The sequence below is a fragment of the Apis cerana genome, linkage group LG11 (assembly GCF_029169275.1).
Source record: "Apis cerana isolate GH-2021 linkage group LG11, AcerK_1.0, whole genome shotgun sequence".
Lineage (NCBI taxonomy): Eukaryota > Metazoa > Arthropoda > Insecta > Hymenoptera > Apidae > Apis > Apis cerana.
In genome coordinates, this window is record NC_083862.1 from 10126151 (window position 1) to 10147241 (window position 21091).

A 21091-nucleotide genomic window follows, 5' to 3' on the forward strand; every position below is an offset into this window, starting at 1 on the left:
ACTAGTTTCGCAACGTTAAATTCACGGAAAAAATCCTTCACATTTTAATAAGTATTTTAAAATATTATTAAAATATTACGTCCTTTTATTTCACCTAAAACCAATTAAAAATTATCTTCGAAGAAGAAAAAGGAAAAGAAAAATATATTTAAAATTATAATTCAGAGTTACCAAGTTTCCGCAAATCTTTTCCAGTAAATTTCACGATGAATGAATTTATATCACTTTACTTATTTTAAAAATTGTGATTTGACTATAATATCTAATTATCTCGTTGTTTTGTCTCATGCGTATATATATTCGCGCACTTATTATTACAAAAATTTCAGATTCTCAGATAGATTTATACATGTCAAGAACATATTCGAATCGTACCTGGTGGCGGGGTTGAATTCATTGCTTCCAGCTGCAAACATTCTTGCTCCCTCTCCATTATAATACGATGGATTTCCTCGTCCGGAAGTGTGCTGCCTGCTGTCGCGTTCGCGGGCATCTGAAACAAATTTTATAAGATTTAAAATATCTATCCTTGAGGGGAGATTGAGAACAATGTGAATCGAGAACAATGAAATAATTACTTATACAGCGAGAAAATATAGAAAATGATATTAATATTCCCTCCTATCACGAGTATTATCACAGTTAACAACTTTTATTATTTTCTTCTCATTTTCGTAAAACTTTATATTGATCAATTGTTGCTCGTCGATATTTAATTATTTTTGAATTGTATAATCCACCTGTCCTTTCGTTTTCACATTCCACTACTTTCATTTCCGTTCTTGCAAATAATCGTGCAAATATAAAATTTAAAAAAAGAAAATATACGTTTTAAAAGTATGATTTCGGTAATAACGAATGCAAGAAGTTATATACTGTTCTAAAAATAAAATTGGGTCGTATAGATTTGAAACACAATAGAAAGGTTGATACAATAGAAGGGTTGACGTATTAACGATTTTTAATATGTAGCGTTTGATTCGGTGGCTATACATTAGTAAGCTATATCGGTAAATTGATCTGAAAAATAAAGAGAAGAGACGCGTGAAGTAACTATGATTTTCAGAAATCATACAAATTATAGAGAAATTCTTGATACAATTTTCACATTCGATTTTAATAATAGATATGATAAAATAATAAAAGGATGGATGAAAAATCTAGATCAAAATCAAGCAGAAAATCAAAGATCTTCGAAAGTTTTGCAAAATTAAATTTTGTAATCTCCAGTTTCTCCATCGATGTTAATAAAGAACAAAATTTATCGTTGACGAACTTTAATTAAAAAGATGCACGATAGACATTTGTTAACTCGCGCGCGAATTAACAACGATATATAGTCGAACGAATTTTGTTTCTATTATTCTTTATCTGATCCTTGAAACGAGGACCATTCCCATCTCTGGAAATATTTTAAAAGAATACCATCTCTTTGGACGCGCGAAAATAATTAGATCTCGCGTGTTGGAAAATTGTTGAAAAATAAAAATAGATGCACGATTCCCAACGCGGGAGTGTCTACGATTTATGAATAGAGATCGTTTCAATTGATACAGAAGCTTGTAATAACTTCATTGGAAGGCGAGTTATTGCGTCCATTCGAACGACGGGACAGGAAACAATAAGTAACGTTTTACTGTATCGCCACTGAGCTCGATTCCGCAGAGAAATCACGTCAATATCTATGCATGTTGTAATCAAAATGCTTAATTTTTTTTTTTGTTAATTATCTTAATAGAAATATTTAAATTATTTCAAATATACAGTTCTTAACTCTTCCAGAAATTTTTTGAATGATTTTAATGCAGATAATAAAGAAAATGAAGCTATATACATTTCTTGATAAACGAATGTAACAGTTGTGACGATAAAAATATGTTAAATTACTACGTAAAAAATATTTTTATTAAAAAAATGTTAAAGAATGCGCTCACTGATGAAAATTAGTCTTTTAATTGGAAAAAGAAAGAAAATATTAGTAGTAAATAGAATAGCGGAGAATTTTCATTTTGTTCATAACGGAAAAATTAAAACGAGCAACGTTAAATTAATTCTACAGAGAGCGAGAAAAGTTAATAAATAAAGTAAAAGAAAAATAATTTACCGTTTGCAATCCTGAAGCAGGTCACTTAAATATCCAGTGAATGTGAGGCGTGCGTGCAAAGAATCGAGACTAGAAAGAAAAATAAAACGGAAAGATTAAAGAAAAGAAACAATCGACAAAATCAGACAGGTACCGTAACTGAAAATCAATATCCATAGTTCGCTTCTTCTCGATTCCTGAACGATACTTTAAGAATTCTTAATGGGATCTTGATCTCTTTTTAAAGTGAGCATCAACCCTCGAATTCATGGGATGGTTGCAGAACATCGAACGATATTTAATAACTGAAAAATCTTTTCATAATTTTCATCCCTCGTTCTTTATTCCAGATATTTTTTAATATTCAATATACGATTGAGCAAATAATTCGTCGGCCATAATTTCTTTGAAATTCAGTTACAATTGTTGTTAAAAGAAATTAATCTTCGTAAGAAAAAACGTTCTTATAATAATGAAAAACTTTTCACGTCGCAAGAAACAAATAAGTACCATACACTTTCTCCTAAAAATAATTTTTTCTATTAACAATTTTTCATATCGTTGAAAAAAGAAGAATAATCAAACATTTCCATATTCGATCAAGTCATCATCTCGAAAAAAACAAACATAATTTAATAGTCTTAGATTTAAAAAACTTTACAGTCAAATTTCACCGCGTGTCTAATTCAGATTTCAATCTCGTCTACAACAAAAGCTTCTCCATAGAAACAGTGTGGTCACCGTTCTCGAAGCTGCAAGCAGTTTCGAGGATTCTCAAGACCGCGTTTCTGTCTTCTGTACACGATGGTCGAAACTTTCGAAACGATCGATCATGAAAATTCAATAACAAGTTTCAAACGTTCCCGCATCGTGTTCCAATCGCTTTCTGCATTTCGAATTTATGCGGATGGGAAAAAGGATAAACAATTCGTGAAACTATAATTTCTGAGGATAGAACGGCTTCATCCAAAACTATTTCTCGCTGAATTCAATTTGCCAGACATTTGAAATTTATCGTGGCTCGAATATGTAATTTACATGTTGCAATAGTTGCAAGCAGAATCGGCTGCTTTTGTTAATGAACGTTGTTGAGAATTAAATTTTCCAAGTGAATTTTGATAATTTAAATCTCCGAGATATCCTTATTTCCTTTTCTGCAATCATTTTTTTTTCGTATCCAATTTTAATGTGATTCGATCACATTTATGGAACAAAGTCTGTTAATAAATAAATAAATAAATATTAGCATTTAATGCAGATTATAAATTAGAAGAATTGCGAGGTAGTATATGGAAAAATCACGTTTCAATTGTACGAAAGATTTATCCTCGTTATGTGTTTTACAATCCTTTCAAAATAATTTTAATATTGTACAATCTCACTTGATTCGACTTATTTATTTAATCTTTTTATATTTTACTCTCCTTTCATTCCCTTGAAAATAACACTCTAAACAAATTAAGAAACTCCGTTCTATGGCCTTTATGCGGGGGAATAAACTGGAAATGTTAAAGTGTACTCGTATTTAAGAAACAAAAGGAGCATCACTTGAAACGGAGAAGGAAGATTCTTAATGAACGGCGATCGCTTTCTGCTTAAATTATCATTGAAAGATCCGTTTCAATTTGTGAATTAATTATATATAGTGAAATAATTCGTTTACTTATTCGCCGTTTTAAAATAAAATTTATTTCATTGATCATAAAATGAAAATATAATATTGGAAAACTTTGCCTTGGAACAAATTTTTCGTTAAATTATAGATATTCTGATGATGAGGTGAGAAACGATTTAATTAAATCGAATATAATTAATTTTTGCCAAACGATAATTTCCACCTGTAAAAAAAAAAATTTGTAAGAAAAATTATCGTAGAGTGTAAATTGATGGAAAGAACTATTGCACTTCCCTTGAATGTTGTACAAGTTTTATATTCACACTTGCATGCCACATGTGTTCCAATTTTGTCATTATGTCGGCAAGTCATTGGTGCACGGAACGAAGAGAGAGCGTGCGGTAATTAATTATCCCGTCACCATTTCGCATAACAACATTGGGACTTGCTGCATCAAAAGATAATAAAAATATAGAATGATAAAAAGTAGGAAAAAACGATGTTGATAAATCTTGACAAAATTCTACTTTCTCTCTTGTTTTTTCGAGATATATTTAAATACCAGTCGAGTAGATTTGGATTTGAATAAAAATATAAAAATGTTCGTGTAGATAAAATCGAAAGAGTTCAAACGGCGGCATAGGATATCGAATGCTCCATTTTCCCGATCAATTAAATAATCAAATAAACTTTGTTTTACCGAAACTCTGTTTAACTTTCATATCGCGTATCTTCGCCATTTATTCCTCTTGTCATCTCGATTTCTTATCTAATCATTTATTCGTATTCGTATAAAAATTCTTTATTATATATTTAAAAAATTATATATACTTTTAAATTCTTCCATTCCATTATTTCCATTATTATTATTGCTAATTATTTATTAAGCCAATTGCTTAAAATTCTCTTACATAAAAACTGTTCACCCCCAATTTTATTCATATATACAATGAACAAACAAAAAGAAACATCATCGAAGATTGCAATCGAGAAACGCATTCTCGATTGAAACACGCGTATAAACATACATATCTAAACAAACGTGTACATCCATCCTCCGGAATGACGCTTAGCAAATATTAATGCGTTTCAAGCGACAACCGCGTCAGACGTCCCTCGAGGGATTCAAATCGTGGTCGAACACATATAAATTGACTGTATGGATCGGATGTTGGCAAATCGTCGGATAAGTGGAATCTCGTATTTCCCGTGGAATTCCTAACCTTCCTTGGAAATCTATCCTCTCGTTAATTACAATCCAAATACTTTGATCGCTCCAAGTAATTTCCAGACAGAATTCTCGGGCAATTTTTCCTTTTTAATCGAAGCAAGCGATATTTTTCATTCTTTCCCGATAAATATATATTTAATATATTTCCCTTCTTTTTTTCATTTCGTTGAATCCTTCTTTTTTTTTTTTTTTTTGATCTGCTATATTCCATACTTCCTCTTCTTTCTTCGACACTTTTTCAAAATGTATGCTTCTCGATCAGACGATTATCAACAGATTATTTTAATCGAAAAAAATATATTCTTCATCCACACTCGTCTAATGAAGAAGAGTTTTTTGTTGATCGACGAAAAATTGCCCTTTTCTGTAATTTTCCACGACTCCGCGTGATCAGTTTTCGCAGCCAGGAATCGAACACAGCCGTGTTATCAATACAGGTATTCACGTGTCACGCAAACGTCATTTACATGAGCACTATATGCATATTCAGAGACGACACGAGTCTGGTTCCATCTGATTTTCTAGCGTAACTACAAAACCAGACCGAACAACACCCTGTTGGCTACATCCTGTTTTCCACAATATCGATCGAATCGCGACCTAATCGCCACAGTTCACGCATGCATCTTTGATGGATGTTCCTATATATTCTCCGATTGTTGCAATTCTGATAATTCTTGTTGCGCGTGTATCATAACCGGAAATCGTTGAAGGAGGGGAGAGCGGAACCGAGTCAAAATAAAGTAATCAAAGGTCGTTGTAGTTGCTTTTTTGAAGTGTAAATAAAAAAAAATACAATTCTAATAGCTTTCGATGTCAAAAATGAGAGCAATCTAATTGCAGATACCTTAATACTTCATGATTCTGTTGAATATCTCTGAATTGGAGATCTTTGTTATATATGATTTTATATTTTACATTTTACATTTTATTCTAAAAATGTATTTATGTTAATAAAAATTGTATTAAAAAATCAGTGCGAAAAATTTTCAATTCGAACGAAAATTAAAACTGACAGCCGGATATATTTATGGGTTAAAAAAGTTTCTCAAAAAATTATTAAAAATCAGTAAGCAAGCTTTTCAAAAGTTGACCTAAATTCAATATTAATATGTTAATATTAATTTTACATTAAAACTTTTACACGGAAATTTTCCAGATGAATTTCTTATTTTCTGTACGCTATATTCCATCGTGTATTTACTCGCGATAGTAATTAGAATAAATAGTTAAAAATAATGCATAAGAAAGTTAATTTTCGAAAAGCCTTTAAACGATACACGATAATGAAAATAAGAAGAATAGCTTGGAATTTCCATAAACGAATTTAATTATGAAATCGAATATAAGCTGTCTAATATTGTATCTAATTAATAATAATGAGAATAGTTTTCATTCTTATAATGGTCTTGAAATAAATGAACCAACCGATATCGAGTAATCTTATAAAATAAGTAGAACAATTTGTATAAAATAATAAGAATCTTGAATGATTTTATTCTTTTAAGTAAGTTTCGAACACTCTTTTTGAAGAGGAAAGAAAATGAAAGAAGTTGAAAGATCGAACTTCTTGTTTGAATTTTTATGAAACGAGCATCATTAATAACGCCTTCTTCAACTCTCTAATTTTTATATTAATACAAGACTATTCAAGTATCATGTTTATTTAATGCTAAACAATTTGTTGTCCTTTTCTTTTTTTTTATATAAAAAAGATTTTTAAACGATAATCTTCGTTGTTTGATACATTTTCAATTTTTACAAATTTTTTCAATATAAAATCTAAATATTAAATTGAAAAAAGAAATTAGCACACTTTGAAATTCGAAAATCTCGAAAATTCATCTCCGTTGATGAATTTTTATTTAAAAAAAATAATATATCCATAAATAATCCATCCGAAAATTAAAAATAAAATATATTACATACAAACGTTTCATTCGTGCAATTCCATTTTAGAGAATTATAGAGAACCATTATTCTTTTTCCGATATTTTCTCATTAACATCTGTGCACGTTCCAATTTTTCAAAAGCTACGTAATCGAATCGAAGCAACAGATGTCACGTATAACCTGTTGCAAATTTTCTTGTCCAAACACTCGGTTTCGTGATACTCCACTTCGGACAAAATCCATGTCGACATACGTTTCTGAAATCGTTTCCGGTTTATAATTTCCATCTATTCGCCCAAAACTTGTATAACTTTATTACTGAGAATTTATCGAGACAGAAAATGGATTTCAACGAAAGTAGAAGATAAGAAATAAGGGAATATCTCTTTTAATTTTACTTCTTTTTATATGGATAAGTATATATAAATTATTTTTTGATAATGCATATTGAGATGAGAACTAGTGGGAAGAAATAATTCTTAAAGATTAATCTTGACAGTATTTCTCTTCTACATTCAATATGAAGTAACTGAATATTGTGAAAGTGATTGTCCATTTAGAGATAAAAATATTCTCGAGACCAACTTTCGAAATATGTTTTATTTTAAAACGTGTTCTTAGAGAGAAGAAAAGAATGTAGATTAAAGAGATTCGAACTTCAATACGATTCTGTATTTCAAAGTCAAGATAAATATCCAACTATTCTTTGAATAGTATTCTTATTCTAGATTCAAAGGCATTGAACTTCAGATTTCAACTTTCTTTCACTCTGATCTCTCAAAGAGTCATGAAACTATTGAATTTTCAATTTATAATCTTCCTTTGTTTAATCCCTTTTCCTTCAATTAGTTTATTTATATTACATATTTTCTTTAATTTCAGTGTCCTTTAACAAATCAAAGAAATCAAGCAATCAAAGAAAGAATTTATATCATTGATTTATTTATGTGACAAATTTCTATGAAAATTTACATATTTTTAAACAATGAGAATGAATATTTTCAGATTATTCAAAATCAGAACTTATTTTCTTTATAGCTTATATCGGGATTTATCTTAGATGTCAGAATGATCGATTGTTGAATCAATTTTAAAATTAATATGAATCTTCGATGAGCAAGCAGAAACAGGTTTTTGATGTAATATCGAGACATTAACCATTGATGTAAATGAACAAAGAAATTATCAATGCTGTTACAAAAAGGAAGAATCTTCATTTTTTCTTTAAATAAAAAAAAATTTCAACTTTCTTTTCTGTCTTTTGAAATTTATATCATTCCTTTGTAATTTATAATTTCTATTTTTCACATCACAAAAAGTGCTTGTTTCAACGAAATTTATTTCAAAACTATAATTTTTTCTTATATTATTATAATAAATTAAATTACTGAGGCTTAATTTCAAAATCTTCCAATTTTGTATTCCAGGATAATGATGAAATGTTAACGTGTTAGACTATGATGATACGTGTAATATATATTCCATGTATTATGCATTTTGTGATAGTAGAACATTTTGTGCAAGTAGAACAGATTCTCCATTCAGCATGAGAAGCGACAAAATTAATTCGCTCTAAGCCTCGTAAGTGGCTTAAGTACCTGGTATTCTAAAACTTTCGCTCTTAAATCGACCTTCTATCTACGATCTTTTGTGCACTTTCCAACCCTTACGGCTTAGAAACATTCATCCTTGTTGAAGGAACATACAATTGCGCATAATTGCTACTTTAACACTCTGACCGAGCTCTGTTTTCTTCATCCCTTTCACTATTTCTATTTTTTTCTTTAATCTCTTTAACATAACATATTTTTCATAACATGTATCTCAACGAGAGAATTTTTAATAATTAAATATTAAAATTATCTCCAAACAAGTATAATTATATTACACGAAAATTAAAAATTAATCAAACTTTTTAAGATTCTCGAATCGATTAATTATTGATTCGGTATCGTGTTGATTATTTACAATTTATAATTACAAGATTAAAGATATTTCGTGCAGTATATCGTGTATCAATTCTTTTTTTTTTTTTTTCTTTTTTACATTCGTGACCACGACCTAAAAAGCACAGATCTTGTGGACAAGGATGATCATTAACGAACCTCGACGAGGATGGTATTCATTCAACCGAGGAAAGTGTCGATAGCAAAAAAAAAAAAAAAAAAGGACAAAAATGAACGAAAGAAAATCTATAGAATATTTGGAATCCTTTAGATGTTAGGACGTCACTTCATCGTCTCATGATGGATTATGGTAAAAAGATCAGATATCATTTTTTTTCTTTTTTTCTTTGAAGTTACCTTGAGCTCCTTCACGAGTGGATTGGAGTATAATGATGTAAGATGTTGAATAATGAGAAAACGTGATCAATACGTATTATTATACTTGTTTAAAAAGTTTCTTCTGAGTTTCTTTTTTTTTTTTTACAATTGATATCGAGTTTTGTCATGCATTTATGATTGGCTTAGTAATGATATATTAAAATTTTATTAATTTGAAATGTAATAAAAGAAACATTAAGGAAGTAAAAAATGTTGAATCTAAATTGAAATATTTAACATTCATTCATTTATTTTGATCTCTAAAAAGTTATTTTAATTTAAATAAAATCAAAGCAGTAGATGTAGAAGCAGTTTTAAAGAATTAAATATGATTAAAAATATATATATTTTTATATTCTCTTTCAAATTTTTTTTAAGAGACAAAAATAAAACTTCAAAATATACAAATAATTACAATAACGATCTGAGAGAAAATTTATAAAATATCCTCAATAGCCAATCAATTAAATAAAAAAAGGTGAAACTTTTAAAATCTAATCGTGTTTAATTAGGTTAATGAGTGAGATCAAAGAAAACCACTTTAACCAGAGACATTAAAAGCGAATCGATACATTAATTTTCTCTTTTTTTTTTCTTCTTTTTCCTTTCATTCGATAAAGTTAGACAATTACTTTGCTTCCGGTGAGACGTACGAAATATCCATTAAGAAGATTGTTCTCGAACTCGATCGCAATCGTGTTTTTTACCCATCTGTCTTTCGTCAAAAATGTCATCCGTCTAACCCGCAATGAAATTCCATTTAAAGCAATGTAAGCCTCGTCATTTCATCCTTCAACCACATTTTTATCCAGAAACATTTCAGTTATCCGACACTCGCATTTCTATACCTTTCAGTTTTATAAAATAAATTCCACAAATTCCTTCGACTACTTTCATTCTTCCTAGCTATCGAAAATTATCCCTATCATGTTGATGGTCAAAATTTGTTGGACCAAACTTTGATAATTTCAAGGAAACAAACAAAATTTTCGACAATAAATAATAGATCTATTAAAGAGTTTGATAGTTTGATAATTTACGTAATATTTTTTGTTGCAAATATGTTCGAAAAGGAATCTGTTGAAAATATTTTTCGCATTAAAGAGAATAAAATTCGAAAGTAAAGTTCTCGAGAATTTTTTTGCAGATGGACAAAGAACAAAATTTGATAGAGATATTTTTAAAGAATTATGGAAATTTAAATTGCGGAGATATCATTGTAACAGATGACAAATTGTAAATTCATATTATAGTATTTTTGACGTGCAGAATATTCGTGGAACATCTTTGAAGAGTCGATTTTAGAAGCCAAAATAAACACGAAATGGTTGATGTTTGATTGAATTATAAACAATTTAAATTTATACTGGATGAAGGGAGAAATCTACAGAGCAGTGAGACACCTCTATCGTAATAAACTTGCTCTTATTTTATAATTTATGACGAAAGTGATATATGATTATTGTATTTAAAAAATAATTTTTTATTTCGCTTGCTTTTTTTCATCGAATCTTTTCTCTACACGATCTCATTCCAATATCCCAAAGATATTTATTACATTGTCGATAACATTGTTCTATTGCCATTCAATCTGATTAATTATCAAATTACATTAGATGAATCATATCCCCCTTTATCTCTTGCATTCAAGTATGAGAATGGCATGATTAATTACATTATTTGAATATTGAATAATATTTGATGGCATGTGATATACAAATAACAAATGTTCCATCATTCGCTCGATTGATTAATTTTTATTTACGTTAAATTTGATATCGTTTTAGATATTTCACTCGCACAATAAAAATTTCAAAACCAAAATTCGAAAAAAATATTGTATATTTCCGATCATACTTTCCTGCAATTTCTTAACTATTTCAAAAAAGATGAAAATTATCTTTCTTCGTTTCCTTTCTTCCTTAAGAAAAATACAGATAATCGTTTTTATATTGTTAAAATTTTTATCCTTCCTATTAAGGATCCTCCCTTGACACGAGTCAACATCATGATAAAATAATTCTAGAACAAATGGCGTAGTTAAATAATGTTTAAATTTAATAAAACGAGATATTCAGTAGATTTATAGGAAGTCGATAAGTAAAGTATTTCAATTACATTTGAAATCCCAGATCGGATAAAAAAGCTTTAAGTCGGTCGTAAGCCGACTTTTACTCAAGATGCAAGTTTCTGCTTTGGACTTGCCATCGATTGTATCAGGAAACGACACCAAGACTGCTACACATACCGTTTAATCATGTCGTAAATTTAATAGCAATACTTTCCCTCCTTTCTCGAGGATTTTAAATGCTTTTGTTTTTCGCTTGAATCCACTAAGTTTCCAGCGAAAAACTTTACTCATATTCTCGCAGTCGTAATTAAAAACCTCACCTCCCTTCTGGAATTGGAATGCTCCAATCTTTAGTGGCCGAATCCGCAAAAATTAAAATTCGTGAAAAATTTCATCGGTCTTTTAAATGAGATAAAAATTGAAAAAAAGATCAAATCTTCTCCCAAATAAGAAATTTGGACGGTGTAAAAGTTATTTGAGAATAAGAATATTTCTTGAAAATTAATGTTATCTCGTATCATCTTCATATTTTACTTTGAATATTTTAACAATTTATTACAATTAACAAGTATATTGCATTCAATCGGTGACAATTCATTGTTGAAAGAGAATTGGGATGATTTTTTAAAATTAAGAAGCTTGGTCGAGATTGAATAGGATGAAATGCTCGAAAAGATTGAAAATCAAAGTGGCAATTCAATTAAAAAAACACCACAGACATGAAATGTGTACGTTTCTGTCAAAAAAACTTTCTAAATTTATCCGAAAATGTGCCAGAGAGAAACTTATCCCTGTTGACAGAATCAATTTTCCTCTCTTCAACTTTTTTTTCAAAAGGGAAAACACCAAATTTTTCCTAAAATGTATATTTTCATCCATCTAAAAAAATATTTCTGAAAAATTTCTTCTAATGCAAGTATTCCAATATAAATAATAGTTGATAAAGTATATTTTATCATCGTTTATTTAATAATTTTTGTTCTGATCTTCAAGATGAAATATATCACCTGCTCCATAAATTATATTCTCTGAAAATGAGTTATATTGAGTTGAAGAATCTCATTATTATTCACTTTCAGTTGAATCAATTAACTCACTGCTAAGTTAAATAATTATTTAATCGATTTGCCAATTGAAAAAATTAAACTTAATTGACTCCAAATAATTTTTTACTTTTTGAAAAGTAAATGATAAAATGATGAATTGCAACTGAAATATTAATTTCACAATAACGATTAATTTATATTTAAAAATTATTGAAAGTTTTTATATTTTGAATACTTGAACGAAAAATTTAATTCTTCAAAACAAATTGTATAAATAATTATTTGAACAATTATCTAAAATTAATTATCGATATCAAACCTCAATTATCTATATTTAAAAAAAAAAATCAAAAGAATCGATTGTAAAATACAGATATATGTGTCGAATCGCATCAATTCAGTTCATTGAGAATGACACGAACATGAAAACATGAACGTGAAGAATGGCGACACAGGTGTGCCGATAAATTCGCGCTACATTTCGACTATTTGACGTTCATTTGGGACTTGAAATCACGATAAAAATTACAATGTGAGCCACGTCAACCAATCAAATACCAGATGGAACAAAGATAAATCGACGAGGCTATCTTTTCGCTTCGACGAGCTTCGAATCTTTATTTTACGTTAAATCGAAATTCCAGAGAGGTGCGAAAGGCGTTAAAATATTCATCGCGAATATTTCTCGCCCGATTTTCATTGGAATTTTCAACTCGTGCGCGATTATCGTCCTAATTATCGGTGTATCGAGACCGATACGGAATTGACTAGGAAGAGGAGGAGCGTTGAAAAATGAGGAACGCGCACAATGAATGGGAAAAATTAAGCAAGTACGGTCGAAAGTGAATTTTCCTGATATATTCACTCTGGAAAAGTTTTGATTCCGTATTCAACGCGAACCGCCTAGAATCCAGGAATTGGTTTATCCAGAAATATCGTGGCTTTGCATGCAAAATTTTATTCGTCGTTATTGTATTAGAAAGAAATATTTTCATCTAAATGTACTTATCGATCTAGGTATTTAGAAAATCGTCAATATCGATGTCCAAATTGGAAGAAGGTTTAATATGAAAAGGAAAATGGAATTAAAAAATTTTAAATAAACGAATTTTTGTATAATTTCTAATATTGAAATTCGAATTCAATTGATCTCGAAAATTTACAAATCATGAAAAAAAATTATTTATAATTAATTCGATTAAAAAGAAATCGAATGTATTTTGATGAATTTTTAATATTAATTTCCAATATTATATTTTATATAATTATATTTTACTTGTTGAAAAAGTAGAAGAACCAGTTATTAAAGTGAGAAAGGTCTTGTCAGATTTCTAGTGGTAACTCGAGGGAACCGGAAGCGAAAAGGATTCCTAAGAGAGAAGGCGGTTTACGAGGAGATACGTACAAGTTCTTTACTTCCTTCAACGAGTTTCCTTTTACGAGACATCACTGAAATATTTCATCTTACGTTCCAATGCAAACTAACATTGAAAAGCTTCAAGCTTACGAGTCAAATAACATTTTTCTACTTGAAAAAATATACTATTTTTTCGCTTAATTCTTTGATTTGATTTTATAATTGGTTTTATAATAAATGAAATTATTATGTTAAAAGGATATCGACGATTTAACTCGTAAAATTGTTCAAATCGTTGGTGTAAGTTTAAGACAAAGGAGATAATATTTTGATAATTTCGTTAAAATTTTTCTCCTTGGTGAAATCGAATTTTCTTCTTAACTTTATCGAATCAATACCAATTCATTCCTTTATCGTATCAATATTAATGAGAAAACGAAAATATTTATTTATATAAAAAGCTTATTAATTATTCGTATTTTAAATTTTTCAAATAAATATGAATCTCATGAAATATATTTGTTATAATTATGGAAAATATATTTTTCCATTATTAATAATTTCATAAGTTAATTTCTTGTTGCTGCAAAAATATTTTATTTAAATTTAATATATTTATAAAATTTATTTAAATTTTTAAACTCTATCTATATCGTCGTGTTTCATCTTCGAATTTAAAAATATTCGATGATATACATATTCATATATATCCTTTTCAAATATTGTTAGCTAAAAAATGAATAATTTATAAAGCAACTCATCGTGAATAAATATGTGGATATGTACATTCATCTCGAATGTTACATCAATCGAATGGTGTGGTTTGTAATACGTTTATAACTGCAATATCTACAATTAAATTTAATTTTGAAATAATAAAAATAATTTACTATATATTAAAATTTAGCTGAAATTTAACTTAAAAATTTATTATAATTTAATTTTATTTATTTTCCGTGAAATATCAGAAAATTTTCATTTCGCTTTAACGAAATGAAAAATTTTTTTTTGAAAATCTAAAATGGCAAAAATAAAATTGAACAAAATTGAGAATTCAATCTAATCTGAAATATTGAAATCATTTTATCCGTATTTTATTTCCTCCGTAAAAATTGCAAATTCAAGATTGCGATACGAAAATCGATAAAAGTAAAATTCTATCTTCAGATTTATCTATCTACTTCTTCTTTAATATCCGGAGAAAAACAATTTTATAAGTAGAATACAGTGCATACAAAGATTTTCGTGTTCTATCATATCGTATCTATCATAATAAAAAAAAAAATTGCAAAAATTTCTTTAATGTTAATAATTTTTTTTCTTCGAATTTCTGATTTTCAAAATCATATCTAGAATAATATATAAATTCAGGTTGTACGATCCATATAAAAAGTTCACACTTTTTCACATAGTCTTCTGGTAAAAAAAATATAATTCTGATAAAAAAATATAATTTAAAAGTCAAATAGAATGCAGGTATTCCTAGAATTTTTTAACAAATCTTACGTTCCAAATATCATAAAATTCAACAGTTCTGTCTATTTTTATCCTTTGTAACAGATTTTACGATCTACTTAAAAATAGTGGAACACCGTGATTCCTTTATTCTCTTCACTTACTTATTTTTTTCTAAATCTTGTTATTTAAAGATCATAGAGTTCTACAACTGTATCAAATTCCAAATCTCAGAAATGTAAACTCAGAGAAGATAAAATCTTTTAATAAATTTTATTACTATCAATATTTATTAACTGTACCCTCATAGCCTCTTTAAATCAATCTTGACTAAGAAAATAATTATAAAAATAATAGAACAAGATTCTACTCTTGATTCTTCTCTTTGCACAATTTGAGAATGATTTACAGCAAACAAGTTGCATAAGACAAGTTTTAGCTACGTCACGCAGATTACGTACAACAGATTACACATTGCAGAATCTAAGGCTAATCTACTGCTACAAATTCTAGCAATAATTGAACGTCATGCGTGATTGAGATAATTTTATATACTCGATTTCAATACAAATTTCTACTACGATTTTATTACGATTTTCTACAAATTTATATTTGTAGCTTGAAAATTTTTCTCAAACTTGAGAAGATTATTGTTACTACTCATCCTTTGATTATTTAGGTATATCGTACGTTTTGACACATCCTCATACGTATTATGAGAGATGATTAATAACTGATCCAATTATAACAGGATATCCTTAACAAGATAACGTGGATGGCATCTAATCCGATAGGGCAATATCAATATGTTTAGTTCATGAAGTCCAACGTTTCACGGCCTTTCGTTATTTCCAACTACGTTTTATGGATCCATGATGGTCGTAAACAGATTCTCTGACTCAGAAATAGCCTGTGGGTACCGAGCTCCACGTCCTCGAAACTGGTTCCATCTCCTCGAGATCTTCGTTCATTCCATTCGCAATTGTTTCCAATGTTACAGCGATGTTGCAAGAAAATTCCAAACTTTAATCAAAATATGGCGATTTTTTTATATTTATCTCTATTACGAAATTTGTATGTAAAAGTTCAATATCGAAATGGAGTAGGAAACACGAGGAGGAAAACTTTAATTAACAAAATTCTAATCGAAGGATAATTCTTCTTTGCATTTTTCTTTTATGTGTTTTTTTATATATCACGTATTTTTTTATACATCAAATGTACAATTCGATTTCCAATTTGATCGTCGAAGAGGAAGACTTTAAGGGTCGTATCTTGGCGATCAATTAAACCTGAGGCACGAAACGCTGTCTAGAAATGGCGCGATGGACGTCAATCATCGTAGAAAGTAATAATGGCGATCGTGTAACGTATAAATGCTTATGAACACACTGGTAAAATTCTAGTATATTTTATCGGCGAATCCTATTTTCTTCCCACGTTTTATGGCGGTGGAAATAAAATTTTTTTTTTTATATGCTACTTCAAGGATAATAAATTTATCTTCGACACGACTATGTATGAAATCGAAGAGAAAAAGATATTTCCTCGACGTGCTAAGTGCCGATTCTTGTAAATACTTTCGTCGATAACGCGATAGTGAAGCACAATGTTTCATTGTTCATCGATTTCTCTTCTAAATTATTATGATATTGTGCTCGCGCAAGAATAAAAATATCTGAAATTGTCTTGTTGTATGAAAAATTAGATTTTACAATTTTTCACGTTTACGATAACGATAAAAAATTGTGATTGCATTAGCATTCAATGCGCTCGAAAAATTGACTTTTATCGTAAATATTTACGTCAGATTTATAAAGGTTAAAAACTCTAGAATTATAAATATATTTCCGTCCCATTTATTTATTAAAAATGAAACATAATATAATAGATTTTCCCTAATTTTAAATTCGGAACAACAATAAAATTTTAAACTCTTATAAATATTCTGATTATTCGTAACAATCGATATTTTTGCTATAAATTTTATCAACCTATCCCTTTTTATTACATTAATCTTCAACATTTTTCATATCGAAAAACTGCAAAATATTTGTGGAAAATATAATTTTTATCATTCTTCGAATTTTTCCATAAACATCCGCAATCTCGTCGATAATAAAGATTGCTACTAACCTGTCAAATTTTCAGAAGAAGTTTCGAACTCACAATTTTTTTACAGCACTTGTATCAATTTCTCGTCACGCCACGACAATTCATACTTGCTCCGTGGCGTGATGCAATTATGCGCGTAACTCCATCCATCCATTTCCTGTTAATGGGGGAATCACGAATATTCTCTCTGATACCGACATTTCTGACAACGTTCTCAAAGTGAACTGACCATATTTCGCCGATGTCGCAATTAATGGAACACACACAGTGATCGGTGAATCTCATTAATTGCATGGGCGATCAACATCGATCATCGGCCGGTTCGGTTTCAAACTGTTCCCTCGACTTACCAAACAATAGAGTTTTCGTGAAATTACTTGCTAAATGCCCGCATCGCTTTGGAGAACGTTCATATTGCTAATTAAATTCGCTACTTCGCTAATTAAACGCGAAATCTGGACAATGGTTATGGTTATATGGATTCTACCTTGTTTTCCTGCTAAGAACAATGTTCTTACGACAAAGATTGAAATTTTCTTTGAAATAATAGGTAGTTTACGAATAATGTGAATTCACTTGTGATAACATTAATGAAATATCAAAGTTGATATAAATATAAAACCAGAAATTAAAAATGAATTTTCATATAATTTGAGCATAACATTTATTCTTATCTTTTAGATAATTTTAAAATAAAAATTTGTTTAAAAGATCCATAAGGATGGAAATTAAATTAAATCGATAGGAAAATTGTAAAATTGATGATTGAAAAAATAAAATTAAATCGATAGGAAAATTGTAAAATTGATGATTGAAAAAATAAAATTAAGTGATTATTGATCAAATTTTCTTAAAAATAAATTATTCTTGGATAAATAAAAATGATTCTAAATGAAACATTAGAAAAGAGACTCACATTACTCTTTTCATTATCATTCGATTTAATGATAATCAAAATATCTTTTACGCATTTTATTGGAACGATGAAAGGAAAAGCGTTGCAATTTGTTAACATAAATTTATTAAAAATTCCTAAAATTTTCATAGAACGATTAGAATAGAAACGATCATATTCTCAAGTGGCGTGTTGTAAAATAAAATGAAGAATAAAAGAAAAGCATAAAAGTAGTAACGCAACTCGTATTCGCTACTTAAAGTAGTAATCGAAGAGTTATGAATGAAAATATGAGTGTGAATAATATAAAGGTAAATTTTACTTTTCAATTTTGCAACAATTAGAATTAATGATAATTTAGGTGACTGGTTATGCGAAGCTATAACTCATAAAGTTGCAACGTTTATAGTCCTCGAATTTACAGTGATTTATTTGAATTTAATACTTGTATCATAAAATCATTCATCTCTCGTGCAAATATATTCCAACTTTCAATTCCTTGCAAATTGTATTAATTAATGGATTCGTAGGAACAATTATACTTGTTACGATTATAAATAACAAATAACGAATAAATATATCAAAAAAAGAAAATTCATCATCTCCAATTTTCAATGAATCTATTGCTGCTCTATCAAAACGAATCAATTTCTCGTTGCTGATAATCAATGGATTACTTTTCGATTTTATCAATTTATCGTTTGTTTAATTAAATATTCCACGTGTTATTTTCGAAACGAATCATCGAGCCAAATTATTGAAATTTGTGAGAGATTCGAAAAATACGCGAAAAACGATGATATTTCGACGGAACGTTGACAATAAATCGTATAACAACGTAGAACGAATATTATATGAAAGGCGAGAAATATAAATGGAGTTTTTAAAATTAGAACACTTTTTGTTAAATATAATTTTTTTCCATGAGAAATTAGTCACATTCAAATCCCCGGTTCGCTTTGAATTTAATAAATGAAGAGAGGTTGAAATATTTATTAGAAAAATGGTAAAACTCTGGTAAAATGATACATAATACATTTTATGGCAATCCATTTTTACTCTCACTTCTGTATATCATAATTACTGTAATTAAAAAATAAATATAATTTCGTGCTTTGTATAAAGTTATCTGTATACGTTAATTTTTTAATTTCAAACAAGATTAAACGAAAATAACGTGATTAACATTGTTGTCATTTTAATTTATTTTTTATTTTCCTATTTTCTTTTTTTGTTTCTTGATACTATAACATTATTTTTTAATTTTAATAACAAAAGTTATTATTTAAAAAAAACAACAATATCAAAAAACTTACTTTAAATCCAATCAAATTCTTCTATTTTTCTATTTTTACGAAACTCGTAAAATGTTCTACAAAAATATCTCTCTCTCTCTTTCTCTCTCTTTTTCTTTCTTTATGATATAATATGAATTCTCATAGATAAAATAATAGACATACGTGACAATGATTTTAAGAGAGATGAAAAATCCACCAGAAAATCAAATATTATAAAGGATTTTCTTTCCACTTCTTTTCTTATTGTCTCTTAATACATTATTGATTCATTCTAAATGTTAGCTAATGTCAACACGATAATACTGCTTGACATTTTTCAATTTACTATTACTAAATTTCATATTACATCTTTCTTTTTTTTTCTTTTTCTATGTGTTCTAGAGCTTATATCAAGTTTTAAAAAATAGTATAAAAATTTTTAAAATATATGGAAACTTTATTGATAATTTACAATTTATGAAACCATGCATAATATCATTTGTTTCGAATATCAATTCTTGTAGCTGCAGATAAATTTAATTCTAATAGATCCAATTTTCACACATATATTTTATCGCAAGTTATTTCATATTGACTCACATTCATTTATATTAGATAATTATGAACTGAGTAAAGAATTGAAATTCGATTCAATCATTGACAAAATTTTTAACGATTAATAAAAATGTAAAAATTCTTTGAAAAATATTTACTCACCTCTGTTTGCACGTCCATTTTTAACGAAATATGATAGTCTCTGCAACAAAGAAAGAAAAAAAGATATATATCTGTACAGAGAATTATAATTATTATAAAAATAGAAAACAAGAATTTTACTCTCATTTCATTCGTTCTCAAATCTATTCATTTTTTAGAATATAAATATTCCTTTGTTTCATGTTACATTATAATATACATATATTTACCATGTATTTATCAATAATGTTATTACTGAGATTAACATTGATGCACATACGTTGTTGCACTCCACAAAGTTGTCAAAGTTTGAACTTAATCAAACTTTCAAGTACTCTATGAAATTACCTCGAGACCTTGTGATTCTCGTTGTTTAAAATGATTCGCTGTGTTAGACGCATTACAAAATAAATACAAATTTTGTGTTAAAATATATTTGAAATATATATATTCTTTCTTAGGTTTAATAATAATTAAAAATACAAAGAAAATTAATTCTTGTTTTCTAAATATATAAGTGTATAAATTAAGAAATAAATGATTTAGTTTGATGATCTAGTCTTATCATAATATTTGAATACAAATGTCTCTGAGATTTCACAATTATTTAATCTAACAAAATATTTCATTTATAAAGTATTCTTTCGAAAATTGTCCCATTTAAATAAAATCTTTATTTAATTACATTTAATTATACTTTTGTTCGATATAAGTACCTATAAAATAAATGAGATGATAAATAAAAAAATTTATGAAATATACGTGAAAAAATTCTGTTTGGAGAGATATATTTATCTAATACGGAAGAGGATTTTTTATCATTATTACCGGAAATTTATCACGATTGTGGACAATTTATTTTTTCATTGATATTTTCAGTCAATAATTATATAATTATGTACAAAACTTTGTTCCACTTTACCAGAAATTAAAATTATCAAAAGATTCAAATTATCAAATTATCACAAATCATTCCTCGTTTCTTGGCATTTATTTCAATTATCCAATTTTCGTTTCGTCAAAAATGATTTAT

At 28.1% G+C, this 21091-nt stretch overlaps 1 protein-coding gene across 2 annotated transcripts in view; it reads right to left on the reverse strand.

Moving 5' to 3' along the window:
- Positions 1 to 21091, reverse strand: part of LOC107997720 (calcitonin gene-related peptide type 1 receptor) — a 100018-nt gene that overhangs the window by 57415 nt on the left and 21512 nt on the right. Inside the window, exons 3-5 of one of the 2 annotated variants that reach the window (XM_028666663.2) lie at positions 20080 to 20119; positions 2105 to 2173; positions 376 to 493 (exon numbers count right to left, since the gene is read on the reverse strand). In XM_028666663.2, the coding sequence (XP_028522464.1) occupies positions 376 to 493 (118 nt within the window). In that variant the 5' untranslated portion in view covers positions 2105 to 2173; positions 20080 to 20119. The remainder of the gene's footprint in view (positions 1 to 375; positions 494 to 2104; positions 2174 to 20079; positions 20120 to 21091) is intronic. The other variant, XM_028666661.2, reaches the window with a different exon arrangement.